This window comes from Mustela putorius, unplaced genomic scaffold (genome assembly GCF_011764305.1).
Source record: "Mustela putorius furo isolate JIRA1106 unplaced genomic scaffold, ASM1176430v1.1 tig00003901_pilon_pilon_pilon, whole genome shotgun sequence".
Lineage (NCBI taxonomy): Eukaryota > Metazoa > Chordata > Mammalia > Carnivora > Mustelidae > Mustela > Mustela putorius.
In genome coordinates this window covers 19,934,041-19,950,058 of record NW_025422049.1, presented here as the reverse complement: position 1 = coordinate 19,950,058, position 16,018 = coordinate 19,934,041, and the positions used below count along the sequence as shown (strand labels likewise).

The 16,018-nt window shown below is 34.7% G+C and overlaps 1 protein-coding gene across 4 annotated transcripts in view; it reads left to right on the top strand.

Annotated features, from left to right (window-relative positions):
- NRK (Nik related kinase) overlaps nucleotides 1-16,018 on the top strand; it is a 129,620-nt gene that overhangs the window by 57,380 nt on the left and 56,222 nt on the right. For all 4 annotated transcript variants that reach the window (XM_045068310.1, XM_045068309.1, XM_045068308.1 and 1 more), the window contains exons 3-6: nucleotides 1,917-1,973; nucleotides 3,304-3,375; nucleotides 10,923-11,048; nucleotides 15,584-15,694. In XM_045068310.1, coding sequence (XP_044924245.1) covers nucleotides 1,917-1,973; nucleotides 3,304-3,375; nucleotides 10,923-11,048; nucleotides 15,584-15,694 — 366 coding nt within the window. The remainder of the gene's footprint in view (nucleotides 1-1,916; nucleotides 1,974-3,303; nucleotides 3,376-10,922; nucleotides 11,049-15,583; nucleotides 15,695-16,018) is intronic.

Below are 16,018 nucleotides of genomic sequence, written 5' to 3'. Positions count from 1 at the left end.
AAGTTCTAAGGAAGAAGATTTTTTCCCTCTTCATAGCTTCTAGTGGTTGTCAGCAATCCTTGGAATCCCGTGGTTTATCGCTGCATCACTCCAGTTTCTTCTGTCTTCACATTGCTATCAAATTTTTGTGTCTGTGTCCATGTCTCTGTGTCCAAATCTCCCTCCCCTTTCTCTTGCCAAGACTGCAATCACTGGCCACTGTAATCCAGTATGACCTCATTTAACTTGATTACATGTGCAAAGACCTTATTTTCAATTAAGGTCACATTCTGAAATTATGCATTAATCTAAATTTGGGAGAGACACTATCTAACTCACTGTAGCCCCCAAATCAATTCTTCTGCTAGATAAGGCATTATATTTTCAGTTGAAACCTTACTCCTGTAAATATAAAACTGGATTTTTTTCTATGACTACAAGTTGAAATATTTTTAATGATTTTATTTATTTAGAGAGAGAGAGAAAGAAAGAGAGTGGGAGAGTAGGGGGAGAGCTGGGGGAGACAGAGTGAGAGAATCTCAAGCAGATTCTGCCCTGATCATGTAGCCCCCGCCTGGAGATCAGTCTCATGACCCTGTGTTCATGAGCTGAGCTGAAACCAAGAGTTGGATGCCTGACTGTGCCTCCCAGGTGTCCCTATAAGTTGAAACATTTTAAAAAGCACCAGCCACAAAATGAAAGCTCTGATTCCAAACATCTATGTCCTTTTTTTAAAAATTTATAAATCTATAACTTGTACTTGCATTTAGGATAAGACTAAATTTTTAGAATTCATAATGTTTTCAATAAGAAAGAATCTTTTGGGGGCCCCTGGGGTTCAGTTAAGTGTCTGGCTTGGTTTAAGCTCAAGTCATGATCTCAGGGTCCTGAGATAGAGCCCTGTATGGGGCTCCATGCTCAGTGCAGAGTTCTTCCCCCTTTGTTCCTCCTCTTGTTTCCATTCTCACTCTCTAAAATAAATAAATAAATAAAATCTTAAAAAAAAAAAAAGAATCTTTCAGGACTTCTTCCTTCCATAAATATCATTGGTTCTCATGACTGAAGGCTTGCTAAACAGTTTACAGGTCATTGGATTACTTATGTATCACTCTTACCTGTGATCCTTATGGGGAAAAAAAAAAACCTTGTTTGGTGTATAAGAGGAGTCCACTGGGAATATATGTCTACACAATACCACATAATCAGTTGAAAAATGTTGAGTATTAACATCGCCTTTTCCCCTATCTTCAATCTGAAATTTTTACTTTTCATATAGATGCTCTGGTGCCATGTAAATCAACTTAAAGATACTAAGAAATCAGTGCTTTCAAATGGGCAGTTATGTCCACTATTTTAATACAAACACAAAAAAGGAAAACTACTCCTTAAACTTGCTTGATTTTTCAAGTGAGCCAGTTGGAATTCCTTTAAATATTCATAGTTTAGGGGTGCCTGTGTGACTCCATTCGTTAAACACTGAACTCATGATTTCAGCTCCGGTCATGGTCTCATGGGTCTTGGAATAAAGCCCCGCATGGGGATGATTTAACAATTCTATACATTACTCAGTGCTCTTCAAGAGAAGTGCACTTTTAATTCCTTTTACCTATTTCACCCATCCTCCCACCTCCCCTTTAGTAACCATCAGTTTGTTCTCTATAGTTAAGAGTCTATTTTTTTTATTTTTTTTATCATTTGTTTTGTTTCTTATATTCCACATATGAGAGAAATTATGTGGTATTTGTCTATCTCTGACTTATTTCACTTAGCATTATACTGTCTAGTTCAGTGTTATTGCAAATAGCAAGATTTCCTTTTTTATTGCTGAATAATATTCATATATATACATATATATCCATCTTCTTTATCTATTCATCCATGAATACTTCTTGATTATATGGATAGCATTTAATGTTTATTACTATCCTGTGTTTCAGGGACTCCATGAAAAAACTGGTGCATTTACAGCTGTTAAAGTGATGAATGCTCGTAAGGTAATATATCTTGTCCATATTCTGTTCACTTAATGGACTATGGTATTGAGATAAACAGCTCGGAAAATATTTGTTTTTTAATCATTATTATAGATAATTATAATTATGTTAATCTGGATTTTTATATTTGTCATTTAATATTAATTCTGTTAGTATAGTATCTTTGTTATAGATTTAATATATTTACACATAAAAAAATGTTTCACAGTGAAAGGTCCACATATTTTGGCATTCTATAAGAATGAAGAAAATATCTATATTCCTGACTATTTCTAGTTGATTATCTGTTTCTAGGGATAGCAAAGAGGAGAGTTCCTCTAATATTATGTTCATCCTTCTGTGTTTCATCACATATTTTTCCCTGTCCCAACGTTTCCTTTTGAGAACTGAGACCATTAGATTCTCTGTGATGGGTAGAAGGAAAGAACTTGTCAAAGATGTACATTTTTCAGGCATTTTCTGACTGATGAGCAAGAGAGACAGTTTAACTGGAACTGTTCCTGCTAGCATTCATAAATTTGGGTCATGGTTCATAGCATATTGTCATAGAATTTGCTAAGCACTGATTTCTGTCTTCTTTCTTCAGCATGACTGCCTCACTTTCTCAAGATAATATTAGCATGAACATAGAAAAGGTCAAAAAATTTTCACTTCACTATACCCTAAAGAAAAATGATCAAATGTTATGATTGAAAAACTATATATATTCACTGAACTGTTGTCAATGTCATAAACTTCTTTTCCAATTTGTGCAGGGAGTTAATTGCTGAAATGATTTAAGGAGTTTTACGTCTTTTATTTTAACAATAAACGTCAAATGTTGAAAAAAATGTTGCAAACCAATGTGAATTTCAAGAGCTTTTGAAGTTTTGTGGGTTTATTTTGCCCTACAAACCATGGCTTCCAAATAATAAACCTAGTACTTTTTGAGTGCTACCTTCTAAAATACTTATTTCCTTATTTTGACTTGAAAGAACTTTCACCTACATTTAATCTACATTTTAGATACTTTAACTTTTGAAATATTCAGAAAGTGTGTTCAGCCCATAAATAATATCAATTACTTTGTTTTGTAAGGAGAAATAACACTTTACTAACATCAAATTGTAATTTTCCCATCAATATGGCAGTTAAATCTGTTACTGTGAATTTAGTGCCAAGTTTCTGTATATATAAGAATCTTATTTAAGTAAAATTATTAGTGAAAATTCAGAGGAAGAATATCATGTTACTCTTCCATTTAGTGCCAAGAGAACACAAAACAATTAAAAATAAATCATTTTCAGAGTGTACCAATGCATCTAATAACATTTTGTTCTTGGTTTTACAGACTGCTTTACCTGAAATAGGAAGGAGAGTGAGAGTGAATAAATATCAAAAGTCTGTCGGATGGAGATACAGTGTGAGTACTGAAAGTCCCAATTAGCTCTCAAGTTGTCTTTCCTTTAATTTTCAAATTTAACCCTTTGTATCATTATCTCTAGAAGGCTGCCACTAACCTGGAAGTGATAACATGCTATCTTTTAACACATTCACATAGATTCAATCATTACATTTGAACACTAACATCTGTCAGAAAGCTGGAGCTAGAAGAAATGTTTCCCTGAACAGGTAAGTATTGACAGCAGGTGAAGGATGGATTATATCTACAGAGCATAGAGCCCTGTGGCTGAGAAGCAACACAAAAAATAACAAAACCAAGAGAAGATTTTGCCTTAAATTGGCCTTTTCAGGTCTTTTTTAACACCTTTATAGGATATTTCAGACTGGTTATTCCCCTAGTATGATTCTAAGAAGCATTGCTAAATGAAGACTACTCTTTTTTGTTGTAAGAACAATAGCAGACAAAACCATAGGTTATCCAGCCTAAAAGTCTTCCTGGCCATAGTACTCAAAAGTATAAAAGAGTCTGAAGATACTTTCTACTTGAAGCTTTTTAACTGTCTTACAAAGCAGTCTCCATGACTCTAATAATTTTCTGGCTCTTAAATAAGATCAGACAAATAAAATTCTTTTTTGGTAGATATTAGTGATCTATCAGAATATTCTGTGGACCTAAAAGCAGAATTCCTGCTCTTATCAATATAATTCATTGATATTTTTTTTTCCTACTTTCCTCCTTAGTTATCTGGTATTTGAATATTTTTCAACCTTTTTTGTCTTAATATATATGATCTCAGGATGTAAAATAACTTTTTCCACTAACACAATCACATTCAGAAAAACTTTGTATTTATATTAGAAAAGTATTGATAAATAGCTTCATGATCCATCTAGTAAGCACCAGGCTCTTGTTTTGTTTAGAGTGTATCTCAGGAGACAAAGCATATCCAAATGAAACAGATAGTACTGATTAATAGCATGCTTTGGTAGATCAAGAAGCTGCAAAGGGTAAAAAATGAAAAATATAATTGTCTGACTAATTTTGCCTTCATCAAATATTTCTGTTAATAAATCCCCTTCTTCCCCAAACCCTTTCTGGTATTCTTTCCACAGGGAAAAATATTTCAGTTCTACAATTGGGTGAAATTATAAAAGAAGTTGTGGTATCTTTGAGCTGCCTCTTTTTGACAAAAATTAGGATATTCATGCTACTCTGGGATGACCTGGCCCTGAGCCAGGAAATGCTATAGCATCATATTACTAGGATATGTGTGAGAGTTTTAAATTACCCGCTTGACCTGATGGATATAATGTACTTATGTGTTTCTCAAAAGCTCGACTTCCTGTTAATTGAGAATGGCAAACACACTAATGCTTTCCAAACATATCTGATCTTAGTTTATTGGTTTTGGGGGAGTTTACATTTATGTGGGAAACTCACTCTTAAAAGTTTCTTTAGTTGGGAACTTTGAACTCTATGATTATATATTTTAGTAAGAAAAATAACTGCTAGCTGATCAGCCAGTTAGCATCTCTAATCATCTTGAATCCTTTGGGATAAGTTTGTGACTTGCATACACATCTCTTTGAGTCAGGGGTTTATGGAAATAGCAATAATGTGGAAGTTCAAACACACAAGTTTAAAGCCCATGTCTATCACTAAATGGCTAAGAAATACTTGGAAAACTGGTCCTGTCTCTCTAGGCCTCAGATTCCTCATAGGTAAAATGGCACCAGCATATTTGGCCTACTTATAAACAGGGTTAAAAATGTGGTCAAATGCAACTGCATAGCTTCCTGGAGCCCAGCCATTCTATTCTTGCTTGGGGACATTAACTTTCTAAATCAGAAAGAAAGAAGAAAAAAGCTCTTTGATAATCAAACTACCAAATAAATTAAAGGACTCTGTCTGGCCCCTGCTTCTTTTACATGTTCTTTTTGTTCTTACCCTCACACCATCATCTCATTCCTATGGATCACACTCTATGAATTCATATTCCTGTCAGCACAACTATGGTGTCTTTCTAGGAACTTAGAGCGTACATACAGAATTGGTAGTTCCTGAGGTTTTTTTCTATATGACGGCAGATGTTGTTACCACTTCAAAGGACAACCACATCAGAGGGAAAGCAGAAAGTTCAGTGTTCCTATATGGAAAGATTTAGTCACAAGGATCAACTTTTAGCTTTGTGGAAAACAGGTTAACAGATTTCAAAGGGAGCTTATTAACTGAGCTTCCTTGGGAAGCTGGGATGAGACTGGAACTTGAACTTCTATATAATTCTCATGCTACAAGCTGATTGTTTTATTTATTTCTGCCTTTATTACATAATAAATACAGAGAGAGAAACTGTCATTGGGTTTCCAGCTGGAGAAACCAGGTCCCTCTCCTTCCCCCAAAGACAAATAGATATCTAGATTTATTTTCTAGTTGTTGAATATTTATGGATAAATCCACTGGAAAATTCCAGAGAAATGTCAAAGAATGTTCTGCAGCAGCTAGTCATTTCTCTGAGATTTCAAACTTTTTCCAAGATATATTATGAATACTTGGGGACATTTCAGAACCTAGTTCTTTGCCTTATATTTATTTCATACCTATTTTTAAAGTCTAACCACACTGTTGCTAAATATTAAAAAAAATGTCCATCTCTTCTATAGGGTCTCAGAGAATAAGCTAAAAAGGAAAATGATAACTGACTAGATACATTCAATTACCTACTAATTTCAGCTAAAAGATGTATTTTCCCCTACCCCTAGGTCATCAAGTCAAGCTAATAGAGGGAAATTTGGGGGAGAACTAAAGATAGAAGTTAGTTCCCTAATTACTTTACATGCCAATTGACCCTTTTCTGATTCATTGCCTCAGAGAAGTCAAAGGTATCCTTTTTCACTGGATTTCAGAACAGGAACTCAACTATTTTTAATTAAAAAGTCTTCTATTTTTAGTTTTTTGAGGAACCTCCATACTGTTTTCCACAGTGGCTATACCAATTTACATTCCTGCCAACAGTGCATAAATGTTCCTCTTTCTCCATATCTTTTCCAACATTTGTTATTTCTTGTTTTTTTTTAATTTAGCCATCCTACTAGGTAAAATAAGTCAGACTCAGAAAGACAAATACCATATGATCTCACTCATGTAGAATCTAAAAAAACAAATGAATAAACAAACAGCAGAGTCAAACCTATAAATACAGAAAACAAAGTGATGGTTACCAGAGGGGAGAAAGTGAAGGGATGGGTAAAATAAGTGAAGGGGATTGGGAGATACAGGCTTCCATTTATGAGATGAAGAAGCCACAGGGATGAAAGGTGAGGATAGGGAATGCAGTCAATGGTATTATAATAGCGCTGTGTGGTGAAGGATGGTATCTATACTTGCGGTAAGCATAGCGTAACATATAGAGAAGTTGAATCACTATGTCATATGCCTGAAACTAATGTAACATTGTATGTCAACTATACTCAAATTTTTTTTTATCTTTTTTTTAATATAATTTTTTATTTTTTATAAACATATATTTTTATCCCCAGGGGTACAGGTCTGTGAATCACCAGGTTTACACACTTCACAGCACTCACCAAAACACATACCCTCCCCAATGTCCATAATACCACCCCCTTCTCCCAAACCCCCTCCCCCCAGCAACCCTCAGTTTGTTTTGTGAGATTAGGAGTCACTTATGGTTTGTCTCCCTCCCAATCCCATCTTGTTTCAAGAATATACTCAAATTTTTAAAAAAAATAAATAAAAATTACACTTTTTGGTCAAATAGTATTTATTTACGTACTACAACATATATTTACTTTGTATAAGAGTACTCTTGAAAAGGTTATATAAATTGAACTTTTATAGATGCAGTAGAACTTTTTTATTTATAATCAAATGACGTTTAGAGCTAGTAGGAATTCAAAGGACCCATGTGGTTAATCATTTGTCAAGTATAATCACTTCCTGAGTCATTTCATATCACCCTCAACTTCATTATGCACTATCCTGTATTCATCAATGGTTGTCATTCATGTATGTGAATCTTATTTCCTGGTAATTAAGGGGATATGATATCTAAATGATATCTAAATGCATAAACCAATGATATGCTCACTGGAAATTCCTAAACAATTTAAGTTACTTTTTTAAAGTTAACATTTTAGAATATTTTTCTTCAATGCATTACACCTCTATACACATAAAGTGTGATGATTTTTAAATTATTGAGAAGCAAAGAGCTTTTCTTAGATTGGCTCAAATAGTTACAGATAGATTATGGAACATATGGAAACTACTTGGTTGTCATGGTATAAGGGGACAGCTGAATCTTAGGGAGAGAATAATTTCTCATTCCCTCCAGTATAATAAAAGTGATGGAAACAGAAGTTGCTGATGTTTGTAGATTAGGGCAAGAAGTGGAGAAAGCTGCATAGTTCTGATAACACTCAAATGGAAATGAGAAGGTCAAGAAACAAAGATACTGTATGATAATACCCTGCATTTATAACATTCTTCTTTCAAAGACTCCAAAGGACTTTCAATTAATTGTCCCATTTAGCTCCACTAATGTTCCATGGAGATAAATAATGGCTACCAACTTCCATCAGGTTTCTGAGGATAAATTCAACGTCTGGAAGACAAAGTGAATTTCCAAGGGGTAGTTGTTAGTGGGGGTAAAACCTAGGTGTCCTAATGTCCAGTGTAGATGTTCTTTTATTTATTTATTTATTTATTTATTTATATAGAGTGAGAAAGAGAGGTGGGGAAGGAAGAAGCAGAAGGAGAGGGAGAAAGAGAATCTTAAGCTTAAGTTCCACACTGGGAACCTGAGATCATGACCTGAGCCCAAACCAAGAGTTGGATGCTTAGCTGACTGAGCCACGCAGGTGTCCCTAGATGCTCTTTTCTGATGACATCATACTGTCTTTCACTAAAAATGTCTCTTGAAATTATGTATTCTACCTTGGAAATCCCATTCGAAAGGGTGGCTTCAATTATCACTATAGAGATAATCCTCAAAAATAATACCTTTGCCCCTGACCTGTCCCCTGAGTGCATACCCATATCTTTAATCTGCACAATTCTATGCATCCATAAAAAGGAAATGCATTTATGTTTATTGATATAGAAACATACAATTTAGGTATTGGGTAAGACATGCAAGTTGCAGAGTAGTGAGATATGTATATATTCTGGAGAAATAAAAATAACTGGAGAAATAAAAATGACTGAAGGAATATACACTCAACTGTTACCACTAGTAGAACGACATTTAGTAAGTGTATAGCATTTACATGTTTTACTTTACATATATAAATACATTTTATCCATATGTATCACTGTTGTGATTAAGAAAACCAATGACTTTAAGCATATCTTTACAAAAGATTAGCACAGATCAAACCTGTATCTTAAAAATCCAATGAGTCATAAACCAAGTCAGTGTGGTACAGACATAAGGATAGACATACAGATCAGTGGAATAGGACTATTTCCATATATCTATGGTTAATGGATTGTTTAAAATTTTATTTTATTTTTGCAGTGTTCCAAGATTCATTGTTTATGCACCACACCCAGTGCTCCATGCAATACGTGCCCTCCTTAATATCCACCATCAGGCCCTCCCAACCCCCCACCCCACCCCCTCCAAAACCCTCAGTCTGTTTCTTAGAGTCCACAGTCTCTCATGGTTTGTCTCCTCCTCCGATTTCCCCAAACTCACTTCTCCCCTTCTTCACCCAATGTCCTTTGTGTTATTCCTTATGCTCCACAAGTCAGTGAAACCATATGATAATTGACTCTCTCTGCTTGACTTATTTCATTCAGCATTGACAAGGTTAAAAAGACAATTCACGGAGAAGAATAATCTTTTCAACAAATAATGCTGAGACAACTAGATGTTCCCGTGTAAAAAATGAACTTACACCCCTTGTTTTTATGAAGATTAGTTCAAAATGATCAAAGGCTTAAATGTGAGAATTAAAACAATAAAACATGTAGAAGAAAACATTTGGATAAATCTTCATCACTTTAGATTTGGCAATGGATCCTTAGATATGACACCAAAAGTACAAACAAAAAAGACAAGAAATCAATAAATCAGACTTTACCAAAATTAAAAATTTTGTTTCTCAAAAGACACTATCAAGATCAGAATGGGAGAAAATGTTTGCAAATCATACACCTTATAAAGTATTTAGATCTAGAATATATAAATAAATCTTACAATTCATAATAAAAAGACAAATAACCCAATTAGAAAACAAAGGCAAAGATTTTCAATTAGACATTCCTCTGAAGATCGTACACAAATGGCTAATGAGTACATGAACAGATCATTGATGTGATTAGTCATCAAGGAATTACAAGGGAAAATCACAATGTGATTGAAAACCACTAGGATGGCTAAAGTGATAAAACAGAAAATAGTAAGTGTTGATGAGGGTATGGAGAAATTAAAATTATCATTACCGTTGGGAGTAAAAATAGGTATAGCACTTGGGAAACAATTTTGGTATTTTGTCAAAATGTTAAATATGGAGTTACCATTTGACCTAACAATTTAATTCCGAGGTATATACCAAAAAGATATAAAAACATATATTTATATAAAAACATGATATGAATGTCCACAATAGCATTATTTGTAATAGCCAAAAGGTGGGAATAACCTAAATATCTATCAGTTAATGAGTGAAAAATGAATAAAATAGTGATATGCTGTATAAGGGGATAACTTTCAGAAAAAAATCACAGAAGTCCACATACTATATGGTTTTCATTTATATAACATGTTCAAGATAAATATATCTAAAGAAATAGAAAATATATTATGGGTTCAATAAAGCTGGGATGTGTGTGTGGCAGAATTTGGGAGTGATAACTAAAGAGTTAAAAGTTTCCTTTGGGGAGATAAAAATGTTTTAAAGTAGATTGTGGTGATGGTTGCATAATTCTGTAAATATACTAAAAACCATTGAATTTTATACTTTATAGATTTTATTTATTTGCTTGTCAGAGAGAGAAAAAGATAGCATGAGGGTACAAGCAGGCAGAGTGGCAGGCATAGGTGGAGAGAGAAGCAGGCTCCCTGCTGAGCAAGGAGCCTGATCTGGGACTCGGTCCTTGGACCCCGGGATCATGACCTGAGCCAAAGGCAGTGGCTTAACCAACTGAGCCACCCAGGCATCCCGAATTTTATACTTTAAATGGATAAATTATATAGTTTATAAATTATCTCAATAAGACTGTTACAAAATAAACAAAAATATAATGATTCTATTCAGTGAAAAGTTTAAACAGCGGCCACTGCTGCTTGTATAAGGTTCATATTTTGAGAAACACTGAATTTAAAGGATCTTCAGTTAAGCTTTATTTTCTCCCAGATTTCCAGTTAACCAGAAGTCTTCATTCTCTGACATTTCTAAATGAGACTTTATTATAAATTGCTCTGTGAGGTAATGGGTAGTCATAGGATTTCCCTTGTTTTACCATAAGTTAGGATCCCACAGTTATTAACTGGCATAGCTTAAGAGCTTTATCATCTATTGTCTATTCTTATTCTACAGGATGAGGAAGAGGATCTCAGGACTGAACTCAACCTTTTGAAGAAGTACTCTTTCCACAAAAACATTGTATCTTTCTATGGTGCTTTTTTCAAGCTGAGCCCCCCTGGCCAGAGGCACCAACTTTGGGTATGTATTTAATTACCTTGATCTTACTTCCTAAGACTAAGTCTCACCTGAGGAAATAAATTTTCATAAACCTAGATGTCACTTTTGTGTACCTACAGGAAAATTTAAGAACTCAACTGCTCAAAGTAGTGTGACAAAGTGTGTTCTGATTCCTGGAGATGGGAGTGATAAATATGGAATGATTTCAGGAAACTGAAGTTCCTGGTGAGGGACTTCAGAGTAAAATAAGGAAGGACTCAAATGAATACTGGGAATATCTAACATATTTCTTAAATATAGTTTTGCTATATTTAACGCTTTTAACTTTTTATGTACATTTACTGGTATATTAGAGGTATGGACTTGCAAATGGTGACTGGATAAGTATAAATTCAAATTAGTGTTTGGTATTAACGTAGGGGTGCATTTAATTGTTTTTAAGTATATGTACTTATGTTTAAACATAACTCCTAGCCGTTCTTTTCTAAATGGTTAGTTAGGTGACTTTTCCTTTTACTTTGTCATTTTATGTCTATACTATCACAAATTACTAATCAATGATATGTAAATTTTAGAGGGCATCTAAAACCTACACTACCATTGGCAGAATTGTTGTTGCTTCCCACTATAGCAGAAACAGTCAAATTACAAGAATATGAGTTTTGGTCAAAGATATGCTTATTTAAAAGGGGATATTTAGAACATAAGTGAAGTCAGTATACACTTGCCAGCTACATTTCCATTTGCAGGTCAAGTCAAGAATAGCATTGCTTTTTCTAAAATAATAACTAAGAATTTTCAGAATTTTCAGTTTTTAAGGAAAGATTGTTACACTTCATATAATGGGCTTTAGGAAGAATGTGGACATTATAGAAAGGTTTTCAACAAGGGATTGAATTGAAATCATGGTGTTTAAACTTTAGCATGCATGAGAATCTCTTGGAAAGTCTGATAAAATACAGATGGCTGAGCTCCACCCCTAGAGTTTCTGATTTAGTTGGTGTGGGCTGTGGGTCCATGAATCTGAACTTAACAAGTTCATAGGTGATATAGATGCTACTGGTCTGGGTACCACACCTTGAGAACCTCAGATCTTCACTTTAACCCTATTTTCTTCCAAATATCCAGCTAAGTATATTTTCTATTTTCTGACAACTCCAGTTGACATTTTACTAACTATTGCTGCATAGCTTTAATGGCTACTGGTATATTTTTGGCACACAAAAACTAAAGACTGTAGTCAGAGATACAGAAGGACACTACATAATTCTTAAAGGGACTATACACTAAGATGATCTAACAATTATAAATATCTATACCCCCAATATGGGAGCAGCCAATTACATAAGAAAACTGTTGATCAAGATAAAGAGTCATATTGATATGAATACACTAATCGTAGGAGATCTTAACATGCCTCTCTCAGAAATAGATCATCGAAGCTGAAAATCAATAAAGAAACAAGAGCATTGAATGACACATTGGACCAGATGGACCTCATAGATATATACAGAACATTCCACCCTAAAGCAACAGAATACTCATTCTTCTCAAGTGCACATGGAACCTTCTCAAGAATAGACCACATACTGGGTCACAAATCAGGACTCAGGCGATACCAAAAGACTGAGATTATTCCCTGCATATTCTCAGATCACAATGCTTTGAAACTGGAGCTCAATCACAAGGAAAAGTTCTGAAGGAACTCAAACACCTGGAAGCTAAAGACCACCTTGCTTAAGAATGCTTGGATCAACCAGGAGATCAAAGAAGAACTGAAAAATTCATGGAAACCAACGAGAATGAAGACACTTCGATCCAAAACCTATGGGATACAGCAAACGCAGCTCTAAGGGGGAAATACATAGCCATCCAAGCCTCCTTCAAAAAAAATAGAAAAATCCAGAATACACCAGCTGTCTCTACACCTTAACGAAGTGGAGAATCAATAGCAAATCAAACCAACTCCACACATAAGAAGGGAAATAATCAAGATTAGAGCTGAGATCAATGAGGTAGAAACCAGAGATACAGTAGAACGTATCAATGAAACTAGAAGCTGGTTTTTTGAAAGAATCAATAAGATCGATAAACCATTGGCCACACTAATCCAAAAGAAAAGAGAGAAAGCCCAAATTCATAAAATTATGAATGAAAAGGAAGAGATCACAATGAACACCAAGGAAGTAGAAACAATCATCAGAAGTTATTATCAACAGTTATATGCCAATAAGCTAAGCAACCTAGAAGAAATGAATGCATTCCTGGAAAACTATAAACTCCGAAAATTGAACCAGGAAGAAATTGACAACCCGAATAGACCGATATCTAGTAACGAGATTGAAGCAGTGATCAAAAACCTCCCAAAAAACAAGAGCCCAGGACCTGACGGATTCCCTGGGGAATTCTACCAAACTTTCAAAGAAGAAATAACACCTATTCTCCTGAAGCTGCAAATCAATCAATGTGATGGAACAAATTAATATGAGAAGAGAGGAGAACCAAAATTTATCTTTTAATATAGTTTTACTTACAATTTTTTTCCTTTTACCTGTATAGCAGTCTCCTTATTGATATATTTAACAGTACTCAATTCATTGAATCATTTAACATAGCCATTCAGAACCATCTATTTGGGCCCCCTGGGAGACAGTTGGTTAGGCATCTGCCTTCAGCTCAGGTCATGATCCCAGGGTCCTGAGATTGAGACTGACATCTGGCTCCCTGCTCAGAGAGAAGGGAGCCTGCTTCTCCCTTTCCCTCTGCCTGAAGCTCCCCCTGCTTGTTCATATGCTCTCTTGCTCTCTCTCTCTCTCTCTCTCTGTTAAATAAATAAATGAAATATTTTTAAAAAAATCTATTTGCCATTCCTTCTGCTAGATTCTGAGGATACATGGATGAGCTGAATAGACATGTCCCTGACCCATCAGGGCTTACAGTTCACTTGCAATGACTGGTAGCACTCAAATAATGACACATTATGAATAGATTATTAGTCAGAAGGGAAATAGCATGCTTCTATGTGGGTAAATAACAAAGGAATCTAAATTAAGTTAGAGAACGAGAAACTCTTCTTTGAGAAAATTTCCTTGAACTGCGATCTGAAGGATGAATAAATTATTTGTGGAGCAAGAGTTTTCATGAGACCATTTACAATTTCTTGCCTATGTTAATCAAAACAAATAGAAAGTAAGTAAATGACTAAATAATTACCATTTATATCGTGTATGTGCCAGGCATCATGCATACAAAGCTGGGAAAATAATTGAGAATGTGTTACATTTCTTTCAGAGTAGAGCTTTTCTGACTCAGATAGTATTAGCAAGACTTTCAAGGTGCATCTGAATGAATAGCTTTAAATCAAGTTTGTCATGATTTAAAATGAGTCTCTTTTCTTCCATTACCATAGTTGTACATGTTGTGCCCGTTTAAGTTAACATGATAATTGAGCTCTTGTGGCTTATTTGTGTTACTACTTTTGTTTGATTCTACTCTTCTGCTTCATGAGAGCATACTCAGGTTAAAGACATGCTATAATATTAGTTGTGAACAAATGTAAATTAAAGAGTGATTAAAGTAGACTTTTAAATGTTCATGTTTGGGGCCTATTTTTTTGGTTTCCTTCCTCTACAGCAAAAATTAATTAACTTGCCTATAGTTAAAAAAAACATGTTTTTTTTATTTACATAACAATTTTGACACAGACACTGATGCATAAGCCTGTGCTTAAAGAAAAGTTTGCTGGGTTGTTTATAATAGATATATTCTCTTTCACATTGGCCAGTCCTCTGGTTAGCTAAAATGGGAAAGGTAATGTACTAGTTGGCCCCCTGATTCATTGATGGCAAAAAGATAAATTTTCTGATAAATTTACTCTATTAATAAAGTAATAACTGAATGAGATGCTGTCAGTGATAGTAACCTTAAAATAGACTTTTCCTTAGCAGTAAAATCATTTGGGGAAAAAATGCCCTATAGGAATGCAATTGACAGTTTCTTCCTTGAAATTGTAGTTTGCCAGGATCTTAGGGGAAAAATAGTCTAGAATTTAAAATAAAAACAAAACAATAAATACAAATCTTAATTTTGAGGTATAAGTTCTTTTGAGCTCCTGCTTTCCTGCTTTTTCACATGCAATCAAGTTGTTCCTGCAGCAGTATTTTCCCCTTGAGCTCCAGTCATCATTCAGGCTTGTCTTCTTTACAAGCCTGTTTCTAAAGGAATGTGATCATTCTGTTTTCAATAAACTGAATATTCTTCCTTCTCAGTATATTCAAACATTATCTATCCTTCAAGGCTTAGCTCAAATTCCACCTCCTAGTTAAATATCCCTGGTGTGATACCTCCTTTTCCTCCTTCCACAGACCCTTGGAAATGTTCCAACTTTTTTTTTAATTCCACTAGCCTTTAGAGACCTCCCCCAGACAACTAAGCCAGTCTTTGCAGTGTCTTAATCTCTAAACATCACATATAAATACAAGCCATATGGATTGAAACTCCAGATATTTTCAGAGAATTACTTTCTAATTCTTGACACTTTACTGGATTCCCTGCAGATGGTGATGGAGTTATGCGCAGCAGGCTCAGTCACTGATGTAGTGAGAATGACCAGAAATCAGAGTTTGAAAGAAGATTGGATTGCATATATCTGCCGAGAAATCCTTCAGGTGAGTCTTCATATAGTCATTTTCTCCTGGCCTTGAAAACACCTGGGAGTAATATATGCAATGTACCTTATACCTGCCCTTATAGGGTGGTTCAAGAAATTCTGAACATAACCTCTGGATCAGGATACCAAAAACCTAAATAGCTTTAGAGAGAGCAGATTTTCAGATGATGTCCTTAACTTTGGGTAGACTGAATGCTGGGTACCCAGGCCCTTCCAAATCATAGTTTTTAATGGCTCTGTCAGAGTTAGACTATTGTGTTCATTGGATCATGGAAATAACCACTTGGAATATTTATAACATTATTTAGATTTTTAGAGTTCT